Raw genomic sequence first — 21,532 nt, 5'->3', positions numbered from 1 at the left:
TATTATTTTTTTTTAAAAAGAATAAAAACACAGATTCATTGTTAACAATTTCAAATGTATAAACAAGGGTCGTCTGGGTGGCTCAGTCGGTTAAGTGTCTGACTCTTGATTTTGGCTGGGGTCATGATCTCAGGGTCTTGATAGGGAGCCCCGTATCTAGCTCTGGGCTGGGTGTGGACACTGCTTAGGATTCTTTCCCTCTCCCTCTGCCCCTTCCTGCTCTCACAGTCTCTCTCTCTTTCACAAATAAGTTAATAAATAAATACATACATACATAAAATGTACAAACAAGTGGAAAGAAGCAAATTAATCAAATGCCTGTCGTCTGAAATAAACCATACTTAATACTTTATTATGCATAAGTATATATTGTAACTTCTTATAAAGCTTTTTTGTCATTGGATAACTTCTATCGAATATAAAAATTGCTAGATACATATTATTTAATTAATTAAATGTACCATAATTTGTGTCTACCAGTGGATGATTAGAGCATTTCTAATTATATTGTTCTTTTTTTTTTTTAAGATTTTATTTATTTATTTATTTGACAGACAGAGATCACAAGTAGGCAGAGAGGCAGGCAGAGAGGGAGGGAAGCAGGCTCCCCATCGAGCAGAGAGCCCGATGTGGGGCTCGATCCCAGGACTCTGGGACCATGACCTGAGCTGAAGGCAGAGGCTTAACCCACTGAGCCACGCAGGTGCCCCTCTAATCATATTGTTCTTATGAACAAAGCGAACATCCTCACAGCTAAATGACCAACGTTTTTCTTCAGGTTACATCCTACAGGTAGAATTAACAGACTTAAGCGTATGATGTTTTTAAAGCCTGATAGATTTAAATAAAGGTTTTCAAAAAAGTTTATCAATTTCTTTTTCTTTTCAACTGTGCTTTTCTCACACACCTAAATAAATTTAATCTCTAAAAATTCTTTGTTTTAGTCTTTCCTATTTTTGAGCATTTTAATATGTTCAGTAATTTGCATATATTACTTATAAATTATCTATTCATATTCTGCCAATTTTTCTGTTGCAGTGATCATATTTTTATTGTTAGTGTTATTTATATATTGAAGATACTAACCTTTTTAAAAACTTTTTATTTATTTATTTGAGAGAGAGAGCAAGCACAAGCAGGGGGAGTTGCAGAGGGAGAGGGAGAAGCAGACTCCTTGATCAGCAGGGAGCCTGATGTGGGGCTCTATCCCAGGACCCGGGATCATGACCTGAGCCGAAGGCAGTTGCTTAACCAACTGAGCCACCCAGGCACCTCATGCAATTGTTTTTTTAAATAATTTTTTAAATAAAATTTTTAAAATAAAATTTTATTAAAAGATGACTCATATGTACCAAAATGCACAAATTATAGAGTAGTAGAGCTTTAATAATAACATATCCAAACACCGAGGTTAAAAAACAGAACATCAGCAGCACCTCAGAAGCACATCATGTACCCTCCTTACCCCACCACTATTTTTTGAAGTTTTTGAAAAATGATTTCAAACAGCAGTATTTTTGTGTGTGTGTCTGACTTCTTTCACTCAATATTTTGTTTATGAGATTCATCTATTTTTGCATGTGGTTACCGAATACATGATCTTTGACGGACATGCATGCACTTTTTGTTGGGTGTGTATGCTGGAGTACAATTTTGGCCACAGGGTTTGTGGATTTTCAATGTTAGAAGACCCTGAAGCACAACTTTTAAAGCAGGTTGTACCAGCTTCTAGAGAGACCAGCAATGCATGGGAGGTCTACTTGCTCCACATTTTCAACAACACTTGATACTACTTGTCTTTTTCATTGTAATCATTTGAGTGTCTGTAAAATTGTTTTGAACCGTAATTTTAATTTTTATTGTCCAGAGTACTATGAAATTGAACTCCTTTTTGTATGTTTACTGTCCCTTTGAGTTTTTTAGGAGAGAGTGATTGTTCAAGTTTTCTACCCACATTTCTATTGATTTGACTGTTGTTTTCTTTTTATGAATATTTTCAAAAGATGAATCTCTGTCTTACATACACACACACACAGATAGACACATCCTATGAATTGTTTCTTGAACTTAAATTCTTAATTTTAATGTCTTATGTATCATATTTATACCTTATAGTTAATACTTTTTGTCTTTTTTTTTGTTGTTGTTAAATCTTTTCCTAGCTTGTTTTTAACATTATTGTTTAATTTTCACATTCAGCCATGTGATTGAAATGTTTTTCAAGTGTGATTATTGAATTGATCCAGACATATTTATTGAAAATACTATTCTTTTTCTTTGGCACTATAACATTATCACTTATATGTCAGTGACAATATAGGTGAAAGTTTGTTTATGGATTGTATGTACTGTTCTATTTATCTATTGGTCTTTTTTTTTTTTAATAAAGAGAAAAAGAGCACAACTAGGGATGGAAAGGGCAGAGAGAGAAGGAGAGAGAGAATCTTAATCAGACTCCATGTTCACCTTGGAGTCTTAAATGGGGCTTGAACTCACCACCCTAAGATCATGACCTGAGCCAAAACCAAGAATTGGACACAACTGACTGAACTACCCAGGTGCCCCTCTATTAGTCTACTTTTATACTAATACCAAAATTGAGTAATTTATAGTTGAATTAATTATTACAATTCTTGAAATATGGTAGCATAAGCCCTCCAGCCTTTGTTTCTCTTAAGATTGCTTTTATTATTTTAGGCCCTTTGCATTTCTGTATGTATTTTAGTCTGCTATGATTTTGATTGGGATTATACCAAACTATAGAACAATTTGTGGGGAATTAACATCTTTAAAATCTTGAGTTCTTTATTTCATAAGTTTAGTATATCCCTGTTTAGTTAGTTCTTATTTTCTCTCAATAATGTTTTATACTTTTCACCACAATATTTTGCACCTCCTATGTTATATTTCAACATATCTAAAGTTTTTTAATGCTATTGAAATTGATACTTCATCATTTTTTCATTTTGCTTTGTTGTTGATATGTAGAAATATATTTTTGTACATTGATCTTATATCCAATAAAATCTTGCTAAATTCGTCCTTTTAATTCTAGTAATTTATCTGTATTATTTTCTACATATACAATCATTTCATCCAAGAATAACCATAATTTTGTTTCTTCCTTTTCAAAACTTATTATGTTTATTTATTTATTTATTTATTTTAGTTTAATTACTCATTGCACTAAAGAGGACCTACATTACAATGCTAAATAAAAGTGGTCATGGTGAGCACCCTTATTTCATTTCCAGTCTTAAGCAGAAAGATTTCAACATTATACAGTTAAGTGTGATGGTTGATGTAGGTGGTTTATAGATACTCTGTATCTGCTTAGAAGTTCTCTTCTATCTCTCAATTGCTCAGAGCTTTTAATGGTGATTTGAAGCTGAAATTTATCAATGATACTGTCATAATTATCAAAAAGATCATTCCATTTTCTCCATTTTCTCTTAATATTTTAAACTATATAGAATTATTTTCAAATGTTAAGCACATCTTGAATTCCTAAAATAAACCTCACTTATTTTTTTTTTCTTTTTAAATTTTTATTTAGATTTCAGTTAGTTAATGTACAGTGTAGTTTCAGGTGTACAATATAGTGATTCAACACTTCCATACATCACCTGGTGCTCATCACAAGGGCGCTCCTTAATCTCACCTTTCCTCTCACCCCCTCCCCTCTGGTAACCATCAGTTTGTTCTCTATAGTTAAGAGTCTGTTTCTTGGTTTACCTCTCTCTCTTCTTTTCTTCTTTTACTTGTTTGTCTTGTTTCTTAAATTCCACATATGAATGACGTGGTATGGTATTTGTCTTTCCTTGAATGACTTATTTCTCTTAGCATAATATTCTTTAGTTCTATCCATATAATTGCAAATTGCAAGATTTCATTCTTTTTTATGGTTAATATTCCATTGTATACATATACCACATCTTCTTTATCCATTCATCAGTCAGTGGACACTTGGGCTGTTTCCATAACTTGGCTATTATAGCTAATGCTGCCATGAACAAGAGGGTGCATGTAACCCCTTGAATTAATATTTTTGTATTCTTTTATACACACAATTTTGTATAAATTGTGCAATTGCTGGATCCTAGGGTAGTTCTGTTTTTAACTTTTAGAGGAACCTCCATACCCATTTGGTTTGATGTATTACTGTCTTTATATTTTGCTAGATTCAATCTGCTGTATTTAGGATTTTTGCATCTATATGTTCATGAAGAGTTGGTGTGCAACTTTTTTTTAAGTTCTCTCTTTTTATTCTTGATTAGACTCATTAAAATTTTAGAAATTTTAATAATATTTTAAATAACCAAAGTTTGGCTTTGTATGTGTGTTTTCTATTACATTATTTTATCTACTATTTTATTTATTTCTTCTCTGATCTTTATGATTTTTTTCTTCTATTTCCTTTGGATTTGATTTGTTCTTTTTTTCCCTAGATATTTGAGATGGCACTTAGATCATTGATTTTTAGTCTTCTATTTTTTAAATTTAAATTTTGATTTTTAGTCTTAAATTTTCTTTTAAGCATGGACTTAGTTGTATTCTACAAGTTTTAAGTGCCAAATGGTTTTATTTTGTTCCCCAATTTGGTAATAACCATTATGATTTCATTCTTAACCCATGGGTTACTGAGGCATATGTTCTTTAATTTCTAAATTTGGGATTTCCAAGTTATCTTTCTGTTATTTATTTCTAGTTTAATATCACTATGATGAGGGAACATGCTCCGAATTATTTCAGTCCTTTTAAATGTGTTGAGATTTAGTATATGGTCTAGCTTATAATCAATTTTGGTAAACATACACTTGAAAAAAATTATTTTGTCATTTTGAGGTAGTGTGTTTCATCTTTGTTAATTAGGTCAAATATTTTTGATCATCTAAATTTTAACTGATTTTTTTTTTTTGTCTGCTTCTTCTGTGAGCTACTAAGAGTGGTGTTTTAATGTTTCTCACTATGATCTGTATCTCCTTCCAGCCCTGTCAATATGTTGGAGCGTTTTTTTTTGTTTTTTAGTGTATATAGAGTCTGAATTTTATCATTATGATAGACATCCTTTATTCTCTTCAGGTCTACGTTATCTAACATTGCAATAGCTTCCCCAGGTTTTATTTGGTTAGTGTGGTTTTAGAACCAATCTTTACCCATCTCTTTTCTTATTTTTCACTTTTACTCTTATAGGTAGCTTACAGTTTTGTGCCTTTTTATTCTGTTGGGTAATTTTAAACTTTAAAATGTGAATCTATTTCATTTACCTTTAATGTAATTACTGATACATTTGTTTTGGATCACATATCATCTTACTAATTCTTTTGGTGTTTTCTCTATTTTACTTATGTTTCTGATTCTTTTTGGACAAATAAAATATTTTTTATTAAGTCACTTTTCTTCTTTTAAAAAATATTTCATTACTTTAGTCTTTATCTTAGAAATTTAAATATGTATTGTTGCATTATTACAATCTAAAATAATTATCTTTATCATCCTCCCAACATTGCTAGAACATTAACATTCTTTAATTTTATTTATGATTTTCTCAACTTTGGTGTTGTTATTAGAATGTACTTTGATTTAAATTCATTACAAACATCATAAGATGTTACTGTTCTTGCTTGTTTAGTTAAAATTTATTGATTTCACCCACATATTTACCCTTTCTTTATACTTCATACATTTAAGCAGTGTAGTGGTTCCCTCTGGGATCATTTTTCCTCTACCTAAAGAACTCATTTGTTTAATATTTGTTTTAGGGGAGGTTTTTTCCATGATAAATTCTCTCAATTTTGTTATTTTCATCGTTATGATTAAATGCAATTGGCAAATGATATTTGTGTCTCTTCTATATATAGAATGAAATTAAAATGCTACTCTATGTTCTAATAAGTAATTTTTATTTCTAATTACATTTATTAAAATTTCCAGAATAATAGTAAAAGTGGATATTGTAGACATTCTTATCTTTTTCCTGACATTACTGGGACTTTGTTTCTGTTTTACTCTTACATATAATATTTCCATTAATATGTGATTTTTATCTTAGTAAAGCTTCATTATGACTCCATTATTTTTTTCTGAAAATATTTTCTTAATCAAGAATAATTAATGATATCTATCAGGTGACTTTAAACCATCTAATATGGTGATGGTACTTTTTTCTTCTTTGATCAATTATTATGTTAGATGTTACTAAACTTTCCAAAACTTTAAATAGAATTACAAAAGCTCTGTCTGTTTCCCACATAAATTTAAGGCACCCACCCAATATTTTTTTGGAAAGTAATTCTTTGCTAAATTCTTTCACTGCACTGTCCATACTTGCCCTCCACAAAATAGGAGTAGTGGTCTTTCTTTTTCTTTCTTTCTTTCTTTTTTTCTTTCTTTCTTTCGTTCTTTCATTCATTCTTTCTTTCTTCCTTTCTTCCTTCCTACCTCCCTTCCTTCCTTCCTTCCTTTGAGTTAACATGGCCAGAAGGTGTTATAGAAGATATTGTGCTTAGAAAGCTTACATTGATATTTTTGATTTTTATATACAAAATTTTCAATTCTGGCTTTGGATCAATAAAAATTAATTATTTTATTTAATTAAGATAAAATGGGTTGTCTTGGGGAATTATGAAGATTTCCTTAAATATTCAAACCAGTAATAAATATGTAAACTTGAATTTGAATTATTTGTTTTCAAGAGAGATAAAGAATAGGAATATTTTATCCTACTGTCATCAAATATTGATCATTTTTGTATCCTTCTTTTGTCTTTTGTATTTATATCACATAGAAACTATAATTTGAACTGAGGAAAGTAGAAGATTTAGTTTTTCATTTTATTTTGCCATTAAGAAACAACTTCAGGTTTGCATTTCTATAATTGAAAGTTTATTTCTAATTAAATTTAAGAAGTACTTTATAATTGCTCAATTATTTTCCTGTTCCATATGTAGACTCTTGCATTTCTAATTATATATTATTATTAAAGTCATTATGTCTCGCCTTTAGAAGGTTTTGTATATTTTACCTGAATAAAACTTTGAAGAAAAATACTAGTTTATACTAGAATAAGCAAGGGCTTTGAAGTTTTTGAATGAACAGATTGTAATGTTGGCTCTATTACTTGATAGCTATATGATCTTGGGCCAAAAGAGTTCTTTCCTATAAAATAAAACTACTTGGGATTACTTTGAAGATTCAGTGAAACCTTAGACACTTACGGAGTGCTTAAACTAGGGCAGCCACCAGTCTAATTAAGTGCTTTGTTATAACATTTAATTTTTATAACAATTCTATGCAGTCACCTTCATTATCATACTCTTTTTAGAGATGAAGAAATTTAGACTGAGGATTTAAGCAATGGCCAATTTTACGTGGATGGCAAATGGCAGACAAAGATTGTACACCCAGTTTGGCTTCAGAGTCTAGGCTCACACCACTGTTCTCCTCCATATATACGTGACATCTGACTTGGTTCTTGACACCATTTAGGCATGTAAATTGTTATTGTTCTGCTTGGTCTAAGTCTCTAAAGACTTTAACTGTATTCAGAGAACTATTTCACAGTAAGTTGATTGCTCTGGTAACTATACCATTAATTTAGTTGAAAGAATAAGAGAAATATTTCAAACTAATATGGGGTCAAATAACAAATTTTCTAATTCTTTCCAAATATGAATTTGTCTGAGTACTGTGGTATTTTGTTGACTCCTAATTCCTCATGTTTACAGGAATTATTACCATACCATGGATTCTTGCTAATTTAGAATTGTTACCATACCATAAATTCTTACTACTTTAGAATAAGTAGTTTGTGGTTTATGTGTCAGAAGACTTTTGATGAGGTATGAATTGCAAACTGTGGAAATGGCATATTCAAGGGAGTTTAGTTTGTGAATGACTATGCAGAGAGTACATGGAATGAAATTTGAAAGGGAGAAAGAAAAATGCTTTCTATTGTTAAACTAGTACTAGTTTCCCAAAGACAGAGGTTGGGCAGTGGCAAATATCACATGCTCACACTTTCATTCCATTACCAAAGTAACAATAAAGAAGAGATTCTGTTGGCGGCAAAGGTCCCATAGGTCACTCATAACTGAATAGAGAGAATATTAAGAAGCAGCAAGTCTGAGACAAGAATGAGGAAACTGGATTAAGACATAACTGGTGAAAGGTGACAAATGGAAAAGACATGTTTTTGAATTGTACTCTATATTTTATGGCCTAAATTATATGCTTCCTTATTATTTACTGATGAAGGGATTTGCACTGTTGGGGAGAGTTATCTTTCACAAATGTCCAAGTATCTTCTAAAAAAGACTTAGAGTAGAACAAATAGAGAAATGCTACTTTGCTGTCTTTTCTTGCAAGCTCATTTGTTAGAATTTGCAAGTGAATTTGTATTTTGGGCGTTTAGCACAGTATGTGCCATAGAAATTATGCTAAAGATTTCTGATTTGTCAATTAATGGAGACATATTTAATATTATTTTCCTGATGCTTAACTTCATAGCTTTATATCAGCATAGAGTATTTATTATTCTGGAACTGTGCAAAAGTTTGAGGGATAATGCTCGGTACTTAAGGCAAAATCTATATATACCTAGGATCTAAAAGAAGGAATTATTGAAAGAGAAAAGGAAAATCATATTTAAATTATGGTAAATTATGATAACAATAGCAAAGAAATTTTTATGATATGGATTTATCTAAAAGGGCATATCTCAAATATTCAAGTTCACAGAAAAAGTAAGCACAAATTCCATGTATTTAAGCAAATCACACACACACACATTAATGCATACATACATAAAAGTAAAGAAAACTTTATACATTTTCTTTATCTTCTAAGAACTGTATGATTATTCTTTCTTTTTTCCAGGTGGCATTTTTGAATATGTGGAATCTGGCCCAATGGGAGCCGAAGAGCTTGCATTCAGATTTGCTGTGAATACAATCAATAGAAATAGAACGTTATTACCCAATACCACCCTAACTTATGACACCCAAAAGATAAACCTCTATGACAGTTTTGAAGCATCCAAAAAAGGTAATTGACAAATATTTGACATTATATTTTCTGGAATTCAAATTTCCAGGTATGCTTGAGAGATTTCTTAATTCCAAATGTAATTAATAAGTTATTAGGAATATTTTCATGCAAATATTTCTTTTTAAAATGCATGTAAATTTTATCAGGGACAGTAAGGTGATATGGTTACCTATTACAAAAAAAAAGCTTATAAACATGAAATACAATTAGGTCTATGATTGTTGTGAAATTGTTTTTTTCCCCCCAATAATCCTGTTTTCTTAGTAAACTGTTCCTATTTTTAAGAACCCACTAAATAAAATGATACATCAGTGGATTTTACCAAGTTTTGGAATCCATTCTTACATTTTTATTTCTATTACCTGTCACTTCTACTACATTATTACTATTGTCTCAATTTACTGACTCCCTTGAAAGTTCTGTAGTTCCAAGTGACTTCATAATGTCAGCCCAATCTTAAAACTTTACTGGAAAATTTTCAAAAAACTTTCATTTATGTGTACTCCATGCCTATTTTTAAACTAGTGGATGTATCTTCTTATGACTGAAAATAAATGGAAAATGTGAAAATTGAATTATATAAGAAGATATAATTAGAATATTTATAAATTTTGTTATTTTATTATGTTGTTAAACTGTGTTTTTAATGGTAAGAATAGAAAAATAACTTTGTGGATATGACTTTAACATTTATAAAGTAAGGAAGGTAATAGAGAACTATTATCAACACATTATTTTAACCAAATAACAATCTTGGTAGTAAGCGTGTTTTGAGAGAGGTTTCCATAGTCTTACTTATCTAAGTGGGTGATCTTTTCTTTGCATAGTTAGCATTCTTTTGCATAGTTAGCATTAACAGGAATTGAATTTCATAATATAGATTTTCTCAAAGGAGTGGACTTAGCATTTGCTCTAAATTCATATTTTTAAAACAACATTTACTTTTCTGTGATTCTAATATTGTTTTATTAGCTATCTTACCTTGATGGAAATGTACATAATTATTTATAATTCTAACCTGGTCTAGATTTCTTCTAATTTCATTAATATTAATGGCAACTGATAAGGTACGATATTCCGTGAGATGAAAGTACCCTTTTTATCCCCCAGCTAACTACTGTTTATCAAAGCCTATATTCTGCCTGCCCTTTGAATTCATATCTTTATGAATACAAATAAGTTTCCACATTTCAGAACCATGTCAGGGTGATGAAAGGTTTTAAAGGCTGGAAAAAAAGGGTAAAGGTTATTGTGAAATACTACATTTGTCATCATAATTGCAAAATAAGTCATTAACTGTAAGACAAGTGCATTTGATTAGTGACCTAGTTCATGATTATTTCCATTAGGAAGAAGAAGCTCTGTCTCAAATGAAATAATTTAGACCAAAGAATATGGAATATGGGTGAAGCATAAAAAAATATTAATAGGTTTCTTAATGAGAAATTCAAAGGAGTAATGTAAAAATAACAGACTAGCATGTTCTTTTTAAACATTTTTTAAAGGTTTTATTTATTTATTTGAGAGAGGGAGCATGCAGAAACACTAGTTGGGGTAGGGTGGCCAGAAGAGGGAGAGGGAAAAACAGACTCCCTGCTGAGCAGAGGGCCTGACTTGGGACTTGATCCCAGAAGGATCAGGAACTGAGCTGAAGGCAGACACTTAACTAACTGAACCACCCAAGTGCCCAGAGACTAGCATGTTCTAGCAACAAACAGGTTACTGTCTTAGGAATTAAGAGGTGTTAAACTCATTTGGTTTACAAAATATTAAAAGGGGTTTACAAATTTTGTCACCCACTAAAATCCATTGAAGTATATATTCATTCATTCCTCTTCCTTCTTAAATTCTAGAATACCCTTCCCCTTTCCCTCTTTTGACATTATTTGTAAAATTATTTGAACACTGAGCTGCAGATGTCTGGAAGAATTTCCCTTCTAACAAACATAATGTTTGGAGTTCAACAAAATATGGAAATTATCTAAATGTAGATGTTATTTATAAGGAAAACAAAATCTTTCTTCAGGATAAACCTTCAGGCTTACGATAATAATGTGGTAACGTTGGCAAGCTGGCATCTCTCCTCATTATTGACCGACTTCTATCTCCTCTTCAGCCTGTGATCAGCTGTCTCTTGGGGTAGCTGCCATCTTCGGGCCTTCACACAGCTCTTCAGCAAATGCTGTGCAGTCTATCTGCAATGCTCTGGGGGTTCCCCACATTCAGACCCGCTGGAAGCACCAGGTGTCGGACAACAAAGATTCCTTCTATGTCAGTCTTTACCCAGACTTCTCTTCACTCAGCCGTGCCATTTTGGATTTGGTGCAGTTCTTCAAGTGGAAAACTGTCACAGTCGTGTATGATGACAGCACTGGTAAGAAAAATCAGTAGCCTTCAGGGCTGTGCTTTAAGTATGCGCAACGTTCTGAAACTTGTTCAAGATTCTTACTATGTTCTTCTTTGGTGTTTTAATTAAGGTGAGGGATGGAAAGACATTTGGAATCAAACATCAACACTAATTTCACACATCCAAAGAACAGCTAAATTCCATACTTTCTCTCTGTATTTGTGAGATAAGCACTTTTCTTTCCTATGAAGGATCAGTTAGTATGAACTATAATATTGGATGAAGGATAGAGAGTGTATAAAATATAATATTGAAATTTTATTCAAAGAATTCTTCTGCTAGATTCAGAATAGTTTCCTACAGTAAAGTCTTACAATTGACTGTTAGTGAAACTTATCAAGAAATTCAGGGTTTTGACTTAACATTTTCTTTGGCCATTTATATGCCAAAAATGTGTATGATAAATAATAACTTTTATATCTATATAGCATGTTTGAAGTTTAAAAAAAGTTTCTTTTTTTTTTCAAATTTGAAACAATGTAATACCCATTGAAATACTCAGAGTTTTTAGAACTATGTGTAGACATAGTTTAGGGATTTGGAAAATAGAGTTTTCTAGGTGATATTTATTACAGTGTCTTTGATGAGTATTTAATGAGTGTTTGCTGGCTAGAGGTTGTTTGTGCTTTCTTGTTCTAATGTATATTATTATTTTTATATATGAATTATTGTTTTGAAGTAGCAATTAAAAACAAGTCTCATAGATAAATATATGAAAGTAAAACATGGAAAATAAATGTATTTTATTTTCCTCGGCAGCTATACTGGTAGAAGTTCATATATATTGATTATTTTATAGTGACAGGAATTTTGCATTAAGATGTTTATCAATGGTCCAAATAGTGCTCTTAAAATACAGTGTGATTATAGTATTTTATTCTAAGACATTTCACTATACCTTCATGTTCACATAAAAATTGAAATTCATTTGAATTAAATTCTCCCAAAGTAATCTAGTAGCACACATTGTTCATGCGTGCAAGATTTAGAACTATGTGCAGGACTAAGTCCCTTTGCCCATAAAATTGACCAACTAGACAGATAGCAATTCTCCCAGGAAGACAACGGAAGAGAGAATTATAGGGTTGAGAAAACAATGAATATAACTTGAAAAACATTTTCATTAGGGTAAAAAAGACTGAGTCTCAATACCCATTAAGAGAGTAATTTCACTTTTCTGATTTTAAAAAGTGAAATGTTCATGAATAATTTTAACTTAGAAATACAAATAAAAGCCCTTCAAAAAATATCTTAGTAAGTACATTTGATGTCTTTTAACTGAAATTAGACTTACTAAGTTTGTTGTATGATGTTTTACTCCCAAATCATTACTTTTCTATTGTTGATAAATTTCTTTATGTCAAGTTATAAATGGTAGATTCCATGTGAATGGTTTTTCTGGGGTGTTATAATGTGATGGTCCAGGAAAACCTCAGTTACAAATTGGTCCATAACTCTTTATGAATGGTCATATACGGAACTATATAAATATGAATACATACACATTGTGAATCTGTGAGTTATTTACTTCTCTGTTCCCTCTGATTTAATTCAGGTGAATGCTATCCAAACATCACATATCTTCATATATACATGTATACACACATGGTATATACACACATATGTGAGTGCATATAGGTATATGTTGTACATGTGATATTTATATTTATTTCTTATTATTTTAAAACTCCTCATGGTAGAAAGGATATTGGAAAATGTTCAAAATGTTTATGGATAGTACACCTTCTTCACTATTCTGTATGTGTGTGTGTGTGTGTGTGTGTGTGTGTGTGTGTGTGTATTATGACATTTTTATTTCACATATGTATCTCTTGAGTGATTGACTAAAATGATAATGGGATTTGTGACCAAGATCAAATCACAATTTGATAAAGCAAAGCTTCATATGTAATTAATCTCTTGCTTTAAATTATATTCTAAACATTTATATCATTGAAGCAAATTTAAATAGAGAAATACATGTAATTAGTTAATTCAATGTATACACTTTTAATGGAAACTTGAACTCAGATTAAATTTATTAAAATAATTTGAGACTATTTGAAAGAAAATTTGCTGCACTCTTCACTTTGAAAGTGACATAAATACTTGGAGATTCTAAAACCTGATTACTTAAATATTAATACTAAGAGTCACTACAAAATTATCTGTAGAGTAGGTGTATCTTAAAAGTACTCTGAGGAGAATAAAAGCTTATAATTGCTCTATTTCATGCAACATTTAATTTAAAATATATTGGTAAGGAATCTACTATTTGCCAGGGACCAGTGCAGGTGTGTTTATTCCAATAGAGTAAAGTTCAGGCCCTGGCTGAGCTTCTAGTTCCTATTTAGGGATATGTGATTGTCCATGTTTTTACTACATTTGTAGTGAGCTAGTGGCATCTGCAACTGGCCACTGGTAGTACCTTTAAATTTATTTATTTTTATTTTTTTAAAAAGATTTTATTTATTTATTTGAGAGAGAGCGAGTAAGCAAGAGAGAGCACAAACTAGGGGAGGGGCAGAGGGAGAGGGAGGAGTAGTCCCTTACCCCACACCCCTGCTAAGTAGGGAGCCCAATGCAGGACTCTATCCCAGGACCCTAGGATCAGGACTGAGCCACCCAGGAGCCCTGGTCCCTTTTAATTTAACACACTTCTGAGAATGTGGCTGTTCTTGATATTTTTATAAGATAGAACTGACCCTAAGATTCCCTTTGAAATGTATTCATAAATATTTGGAAGTAGACTTTTTTTTTTCTTTTCAGCTATTTTTAAAAGTCTCAAGGTGGAATTTTAATGAGAGAATTCAGCAGAGAGGATTTGTAAACTTCCCAAGTGAACAAGATGCCTGTTTGATCATGTGGGAGGAAATCTGATTATAGCAAGGATTATGAACTGAAATGGGGAAAAATCCACCTCATACTTAGCAAGATAAACATTATTGACTCCATTATGGACTTATGTATCTGCTGTTTACTGCAGGACACACTGTGCCATTTTATTTACATTTCTTTTTTCCCTTGCCAGATTTATTTATTATGTATGCTATCCCTCCCATTTATATTCATTTCTGTTTTGTTGTGTTGTCCAGTTTGATACATGATAATTATACTTTCATCCAGTCTTTGTTCCCACCCCAAAACAGATGGGATGATAGATGAAATATAGTGCTGGAGTAGGAGAAATTCTTAGAATGATGTTAACAGGAGCTGTTTATTTTTTATGATAATTAGCATTTGTTGTTGTCGTGGATGAATGCTTTTAAACACCCTGAAAGTCTGTTATAGCTCTGAATGATGTCCAAAAATGATGGAAAAGAATTGGCTTCAGAAACAAAGCTGTGTTTCTGTCAGTCATTTTGGAACATATGATTCACTTTAAATATAAACTAAAAATAAGTTGGATAGCTGTCAGCTCGTAAGCAATTCCAGGATAAGTTCTGAATATTTGCTTTAAAATCCCTGTGTTTCATCTTTGTTTATAGACCAGCAGTCCATTAACAAAGAACTCTGAACTGGTAAACAAAAGCCTGGAATTCTATTCCCAATTTTGCTACTAAACACTGGTACAACTTTGGAAATGAGGAGATGAGAATGAAAATAACTACAGAAAAGAGCTATAAGGCAGTAGGCATTGTGATAGTTGCTATTATATAAACTATTTCACTTCATCATCAAAACAGTTCTGTGAGTCCCAAAGGAAATAGGTTATTATCACACCATTCCTGCTTCCTTCAGTGACTAGCTTTTCTGCCCACCAACAGCTGAAGACAGAAATGTGAACATCTCCCTTAATTTTTTCCCTCTTCAGGCCCCTCGATCAGGCTATAACAGTTGTCAATGCTACACCTGTATGATCTCTCAAATCTTTTTTTCCCATCCTCTGGCACTTCTCAGGTCAAGATCACCATTATCTCTCACCTGGATTATTATTAACAGCTTTCTAACTGACCCTCTACTTCAAGTCTGTATCCACTAAAATCCAGTCTCCACTCTGCAGTTAGAGTATTTTTTAAAAAATGCAATTGTGATCCATTCTCCTTATTAATAGCTTCTCATTGCTGTAAGGATAAAGTCAAAACTTGTTAAAGAGACTTCTAAGACCTGACATGATCTAGTTCCTGTAGCTTTCCAGTGACCTTTGAGTCTGAATTCCTCACTTACGTCTTTTCAGATGTCATTAAACTTCTTTCAAGTTGCCCAATATCCTATTTCTGTTCACCTAGAAATTTCTCATTCTGCCCTCCACTCCTCCACTAAATTCATACACATGTGCTCCTGCACATTTACACCTACATGCTCACACATAACTGTCTGGCTTAGCTGTCACAAAGAAAGTTTACCCCAGCGCATCCCAGCACCTGGTACTACCCCTGACCCTCACCCATGAGAACATTCATCACATTATAAATGAGTTTTCTTGGCTATATTTTACACTGGATCAAATACACACCTGAGCAGAATGAACCCTAAGGCTATGAACTATTCTGTCATCAGCACCTGGTTATTACCTGACTCATGGATCTACCTTAAAAACTTCCCCTTCTGCCATATCTGCACGTCTATAGCAATACCTATCATGTTTGCATGATATGATCCTGCTTCCCAAACCACCATTGAGCGTGTCAATGAGATGGGCATATACACATTCAGTTTTCTTCCTATGAACTTGAAAAAGAACATAGAGACAGGGACATCTGGTAGACTGGTCTATCATGGTTACTATGTCTTTGATGTCAAAACATTCTATATTGAAATCCGGGCTCTGTTGTGTATACTTTTCAGCAAGTTACTTGATTTTAAAAGTCTGAGTTGATGCATTTGTAAAGATAATATATACTTTAGAGGACTATTGTCCTGCCTCATAGAGCCCACATAGTAGTAGCTCAAAACTCACAATAATGCAAATTTCATGGCTTTGTGCTATTTATGCCTTACTGTACTCTAGGAAAAGGGAATTATTAATCTTGCTTTTTTTTTTAACATGAGAAAATTTAGATGCAGAGAATTGGGATAATTTGCCTAAGGTTTCACAGCAAGTAAATTGTAGATCTGGGTTTTGACCCCAGGCAGTCAACTTCAGAACATACTCTGTTTAATTTAATACTGTTATAAAATGTTAGTTGGTCTGGTTTGGTTCATTTTGTCATCATTATTTTAAGCAAAGGAATGACACAAAACTATTTTTGTAAAGGCTCTCTGCCTTTAGTGTGGAGAACATATCAGGGCTATTGGGATATGGTAGGGAACAAGACAAGACCAGAAACAAGAGAATTTCTAAATTAATCAGGTTGAAAAAAAGATGACAATCTTACTTAAGAAGTTTTTGATGGAATGTTATTGAGGTAGAGATTCTAGGAAATTATAGAAGATACGGATTATAGGGTTTAGTAAGTAAATAAAAAGAGGAGGGAGTGATGGAGACAGAGAAATAATGACCTTTATGTTTCTGGTCTGGGCTATTAATCATTGGCATATTTACCTAAGAGGGGAAAACAAGAAAAAGAGATTTCAGAGAGGGGAGAGTATATTTGGTTCTCAACACATTAGCTTGAAGTGACTATAAAATATTCCCTTGGAATCATCCAGTGGTGTTGAAGTTATCATAAATGCATTTTGGGAAACAGGAATTTTCAAATGGGCATATAGGAGTGCCTTGGTGGCTCAGTTGGTTAAGCATTCAACTCTTGATTTCAGCTCAGGTCATGATCTGGGTGTCTTGAGATCAAGCCTGGCATTTGCCTCCGTGCTTAGCAGGGAGGAAATGCTTGAGATTCTCTCTCTGTCTCTGCCCCTCCCTGCCCGTCTAAAATAAATAAATAAATCTTCTAAAAAATGGGCATAGGGGTGCTTGGGTGGCTCAGTTTGTTAACTGTCACCTTTGGCTCAGGTCGTGATCCCAGAGTCCTGGGATGAAGCCCTGCATCAGGCTCCTTACTAGGCGGGGAGCCTGCTTCTCCCTCTGCCTGCTGTTCCCCTGCTTGTGTTCTCTCTCTCTCTCCCTCCATCAAGTAAATAAATAAAATCTTTAAAAAATTATATGAGTAAGGGGCTCCTGGGTGGCTCAGTGGGTTAAGCCTCTGCCTTCGGCTCAGGTCATGATCTCAGGGTCCTGGGATCGAGTCCCGCATCAGGCTCTCTGCTCGGTGGGGAGCCTGCTTCCTCCTCTCTCTCTCTCTCTGCCTGCCTCTCTGTCTACTTGTGATCTCTGTCTGTCAAATAAATAAATAAAATCTTTAAAAAAAAATTATATGAATAAATAAAAAATTTTTAAAATGAGCCTATGGTACTTTTATTGCCATTTGTTCTGTCCTTCATTTGTAATTCTTTGTGGTATGAGGAAATAAAAATTTTGCCAAAAAACAAGGTCATGGTACAAGAAAATTCAGTTATTTTAGTGAGTAGGCAGTCATGGAAATCAATATAGACTTTTAAAGTGTCTTAATTTTTAAAATTTTTTTTATTTATTTGAGAGAGAGAGAGAGAGAGAGAATGCACACACATGAGCAGGGGAGAAGGGGAGAGGTAGAGAGAGAAGCAGGCTCTCTCCTGAGCAGGAAGCCTGACGTGGGGTTTGATCCGAGGACCCTGGGATCATGACCCGAGCCAAAGGCAGATGCTTAACCGATTGAACCATGCAGATGCCCTGAAATCAGTCATTTTTTTAAGGTATTATAATATTTAACAGGCTGATCTTTGAGTAATTTCTATGATACGAATATAGAAAAGAAGGTCTACATACTAAAGAAAAGCAGTAATGCTTTCTTCACAAACTTTATTAACTTGGATGAAGTATATGTATAGATTACGCTCCACACACCTCTGTCTGTGCTTTTGGAGTTAGTTTAATAAATGCAAAATTAAGTAATTGTAATTTTTTTTATCTTGGACCTGTGTTTAAATAGGATAAATCAAAATAATTTAAGAAGATAAGTTAATATGAAAATATATATTCCTGGAAGACACTAATTTTCAATACTATGGCAATTTTTGTATTATAAAATTTATAACCAAATAATTTCAATTTTCTTTCAGGAAGTAGGGTAATTTGGATCTAAGATGATTATATGTTGTACAATCTAAGTACAAAGCTCCAAGTTCTTTAATTCCAAGAGCACATACAATAAGAAATTATGAGTTAAACCTAATTATTTGGATATAGTTGATTACATAGCTTGGTATATTAGTGTTTCTACAAAGTTGGTTTTGCTTGAACAGAGTTTCTTTATTCCTATTTAAGCTAGCATAAAAATTATTTGGAATATTATTACTTGGGCTCTGATTACATGACAGTGAATATTTTTAAACATATTCAAAGAGCTAATTTTTCTTCAATTTTAAAATCTTTAAAATTTATGCCAACCCTAAAACATGAAAATAAGATTTCTAATCCACAACAATCACACAAGTCATATTCCTGCATATCTGCGGGTCTAATAAAATAGAAGGGACGGGTCTTATACCAGACCCAGTGATCAGCAGAATTTGTTTTCATTGGAAGAGAAGAAAATAATAAAGTGAGAATAATTCCCTGGTGACAGTCAGACACTGCCAGTTTTCCTAAATTTAAATCTGGAACATGATAAATTTGGCAAGAGCCTCTTGGTAGTTACTTTTCCCCTAGCCCTTTCCTGCTGTTTGTCTCCTTCTCTATGCAGGATAGGGAGAAGGGGAAGGCTTGTATTCCCTCTCCGATGCCCTTGACAATTCCGACTACTCTGTCTTCAAGGGAAAAAAAAAACTCTCCTTCTTTGGTCTCTGTGCTATCACTCTCTCCTTGTTACCTCCTTCCTTTCAGCCATTTATTCCATTTTTATATTCATAAAATGGTAATGAAAAACTGATATTTAAAACTGCTCCTTAAAAACTGTTATTCAGGTTTTTTTTAGTCTTGTTCTCTGCTTATTTCATTTCCCCAAAAGATTTTCCTCTGCCCCATACCTTCCTTTGCCGCTAATTCTATAGATAACTGATCTACACCTTCACTTGTTTCTACCATGTTCCATACTCATAGATCTAGCCCCGACTGATCATCTTTATTTGGATGTCTCAGAGGCACATCGAACCCAACATGACAAAAACCAGACTCATTGTCTTTATTCCAAACTTTCTTTTTCTCCTGGTTTTTCCCTATTTCTTAGGTTTCCCAGACATATCCACAGTGATCAGACTAGATTCTCGTCTTTCTGTCATCCCTCATTTTCAATAGATCACTTAAACATTCTCATTTTTTTTAAAGATTTTATTTATTTATTTGACAGAGATCACAAGCAGGCAGAGAAGCAGGCAGAGAGAGAGGAGGAAGCAGGCCCCCCACCGAGCAAAGAGCCCGACGCGGGGCTCTATCCCAGGACCCCGGGACCATGACCCGAGCTGAAGGCAGAGGCCCCAACCCACTGAGCCACCCAGGCGCCCCTAAACATTCTCGTTTTTATCTTGGGATTCCCAAATTTGGCTTTATTCTCTATTCCCACCCCTGTCTTAGTTAACACACCTGCATACAGCCTTGACCATGTTCCACCTGGTACTCTATTTAAGTTCATCTATCTTATGCAGACAAAATGGTCTTTTTTTGCAATGACAATCTGGTGATGTCATTCCCAGTCTTAACACTGTCTGGTGACTCCTCCGTTTTTGGAAGAATGAGTTCTAATTTCTCGGCATGACACATGCAGCCTCTGTCACTGTCATTCTCACGCCTCTTTGATTTTGCTTTCCTGGTATTTCTTCTCTCAATACTTACGCCACAGCCTTCCTTGAGTAATTTAATTCCCCCTTACCAATCATGTTCTGCTCTTTCAAGTCTCTTTGCTGTGCACAAACTGTTCTCCTTATCTGATATGCCCTTCCCGTTTGGTGATCTATTCCCCACCTTCAGGATGCACCTTAAAATATCCTTACAAAGTATAAATGTGAAGTAACCTTCCCTGACTCTTACCCATGTGAGTTGATAATTGTGTTCTTTGTATGATGCAAGACTTTGGTTGAAATAAAACAATTCATCATTAATTCTGTAGTAAATCTTATTTTCAGCATATTCACGTCACCCATTTAGCAGGAATGATGCTTTCCTTGGCATGAGAATGTTAACTATTTTGTAATTAATTCATCTATTTATTTTTCTCTTTTTGTTTTATTTTAAGTTTATTCCTTTATTTAGTTTACAAAAACTAATCAAATATTTATTATGTGTTGTCATTGTTCTAGATACTGGAGATACAAGAGTGAACAAAATAGATAAAAATTCTTTGACTTGTGGAGTTTGTATTCTGGTAAAGGGTGATAAACAATAACAAAATAAATATGTATATTAAATTGTATCAAATGTGGTAGGTGCTATGGAGAGAAGTAAAGCAAGGAAATATAGAGGGAGTTCAAGGGAGTGAGTATTACAATATTAAGTTGCGTTGTCAGAGGAGAACTTACTCAGAAGGTGACACTTGAGTTAAGACTTTAATGAGCTGAGGAAATATGCCATGGGAATATCTGAAGCTAAGAGTGTTCCAGACGAAAAGCAAGGAGAGAAAACATCAGGGGAGAAAGAAAGAAAGAATTTCAAGTCAAGGAAGATTTTCATTATCGTTCGTTTTTATTGTTGTTGTTTAGTTTTTTTGTTTGTTTTGTTTTGTTTTTATTTTAGAGAAGGATTTTTGGGAAACTGAAGATTTTTGAGATATTTAGCACTTGTTTTATATGTGTATATGTGTTTATATTTGTATATGTGCATATGTAGTTTTATATGTATATGTTCCATTATTGACTATTCTAGGATGCCTTAGAAATTAATAGCAAAATAACAACAACGTAATTTCTTTAAAAATACCTCACTGTAAAGACTTCAACATCCATGCTCATTTTTTTTTAAAGATTTTATTTATTTATTTGGCAGACAGAGATCACAAGTAGGCAGAGAGAGAGGGGGAAGCAGACTCTCTGCTGAGCATAGAGCCCAATGTGGGCCTCGATCCCAGGACCCTGAGATCATGACCTAAGCCGAAGGCATAGGCTTTAACCCACTGAGCCACCCAGGCGCCCAGGCTGTGAAACATTTTTAATATTACCCCAACCTACTGT

The 21,532-nt window shown here is 33.2% G+C and overlaps 1 protein-coding gene across 2 annotated transcripts in view; it reads left to right on the top strand.

The window, feature by feature from the left end:
* Positions 1 to 21,532, top strand: part of LOC111158270 (glutamate ionotropic receptor kainate type subunit 2) — a 655,816-nt gene that overhangs the window by 234,977 nt on the left and 399,307 nt on the right. For both annotated transcript variants that reach the window (XM_022520192.1, XM_022520193.1), the window contains exons 2-3: positions 8,878 to 9,045; positions 11,165 to 11,422. In XM_022520192.1, the coding sequence (XP_022375900.1) occupies positions 8,878 to 9,045; positions 11,165 to 11,422 (426 nt within the window). The remainder of the gene's footprint in view (positions 1 to 8,877; positions 9,046 to 11,164; positions 11,423 to 21,532) is intronic.

This window comes from Enhydra lutris, unplaced genomic scaffold (genome assembly GCF_002288905.1).
Source record: "Enhydra lutris kenyoni isolate GAN:26980312 unplaced genomic scaffold, ASM228890v2 scaffoldscaffold58, whole genome shotgun sequence".
In the NCBI taxonomy this organism is placed as follows: Eukaryota; Metazoa; Chordata; class Mammalia; order Carnivora; family Mustelidae; genus Enhydra; species Enhydra lutris.
The sequence above is the reverse complement of the archived record's forward strand: the minus strand, read 5'-3'. Positions and strand labels throughout refer to the sequence as shown.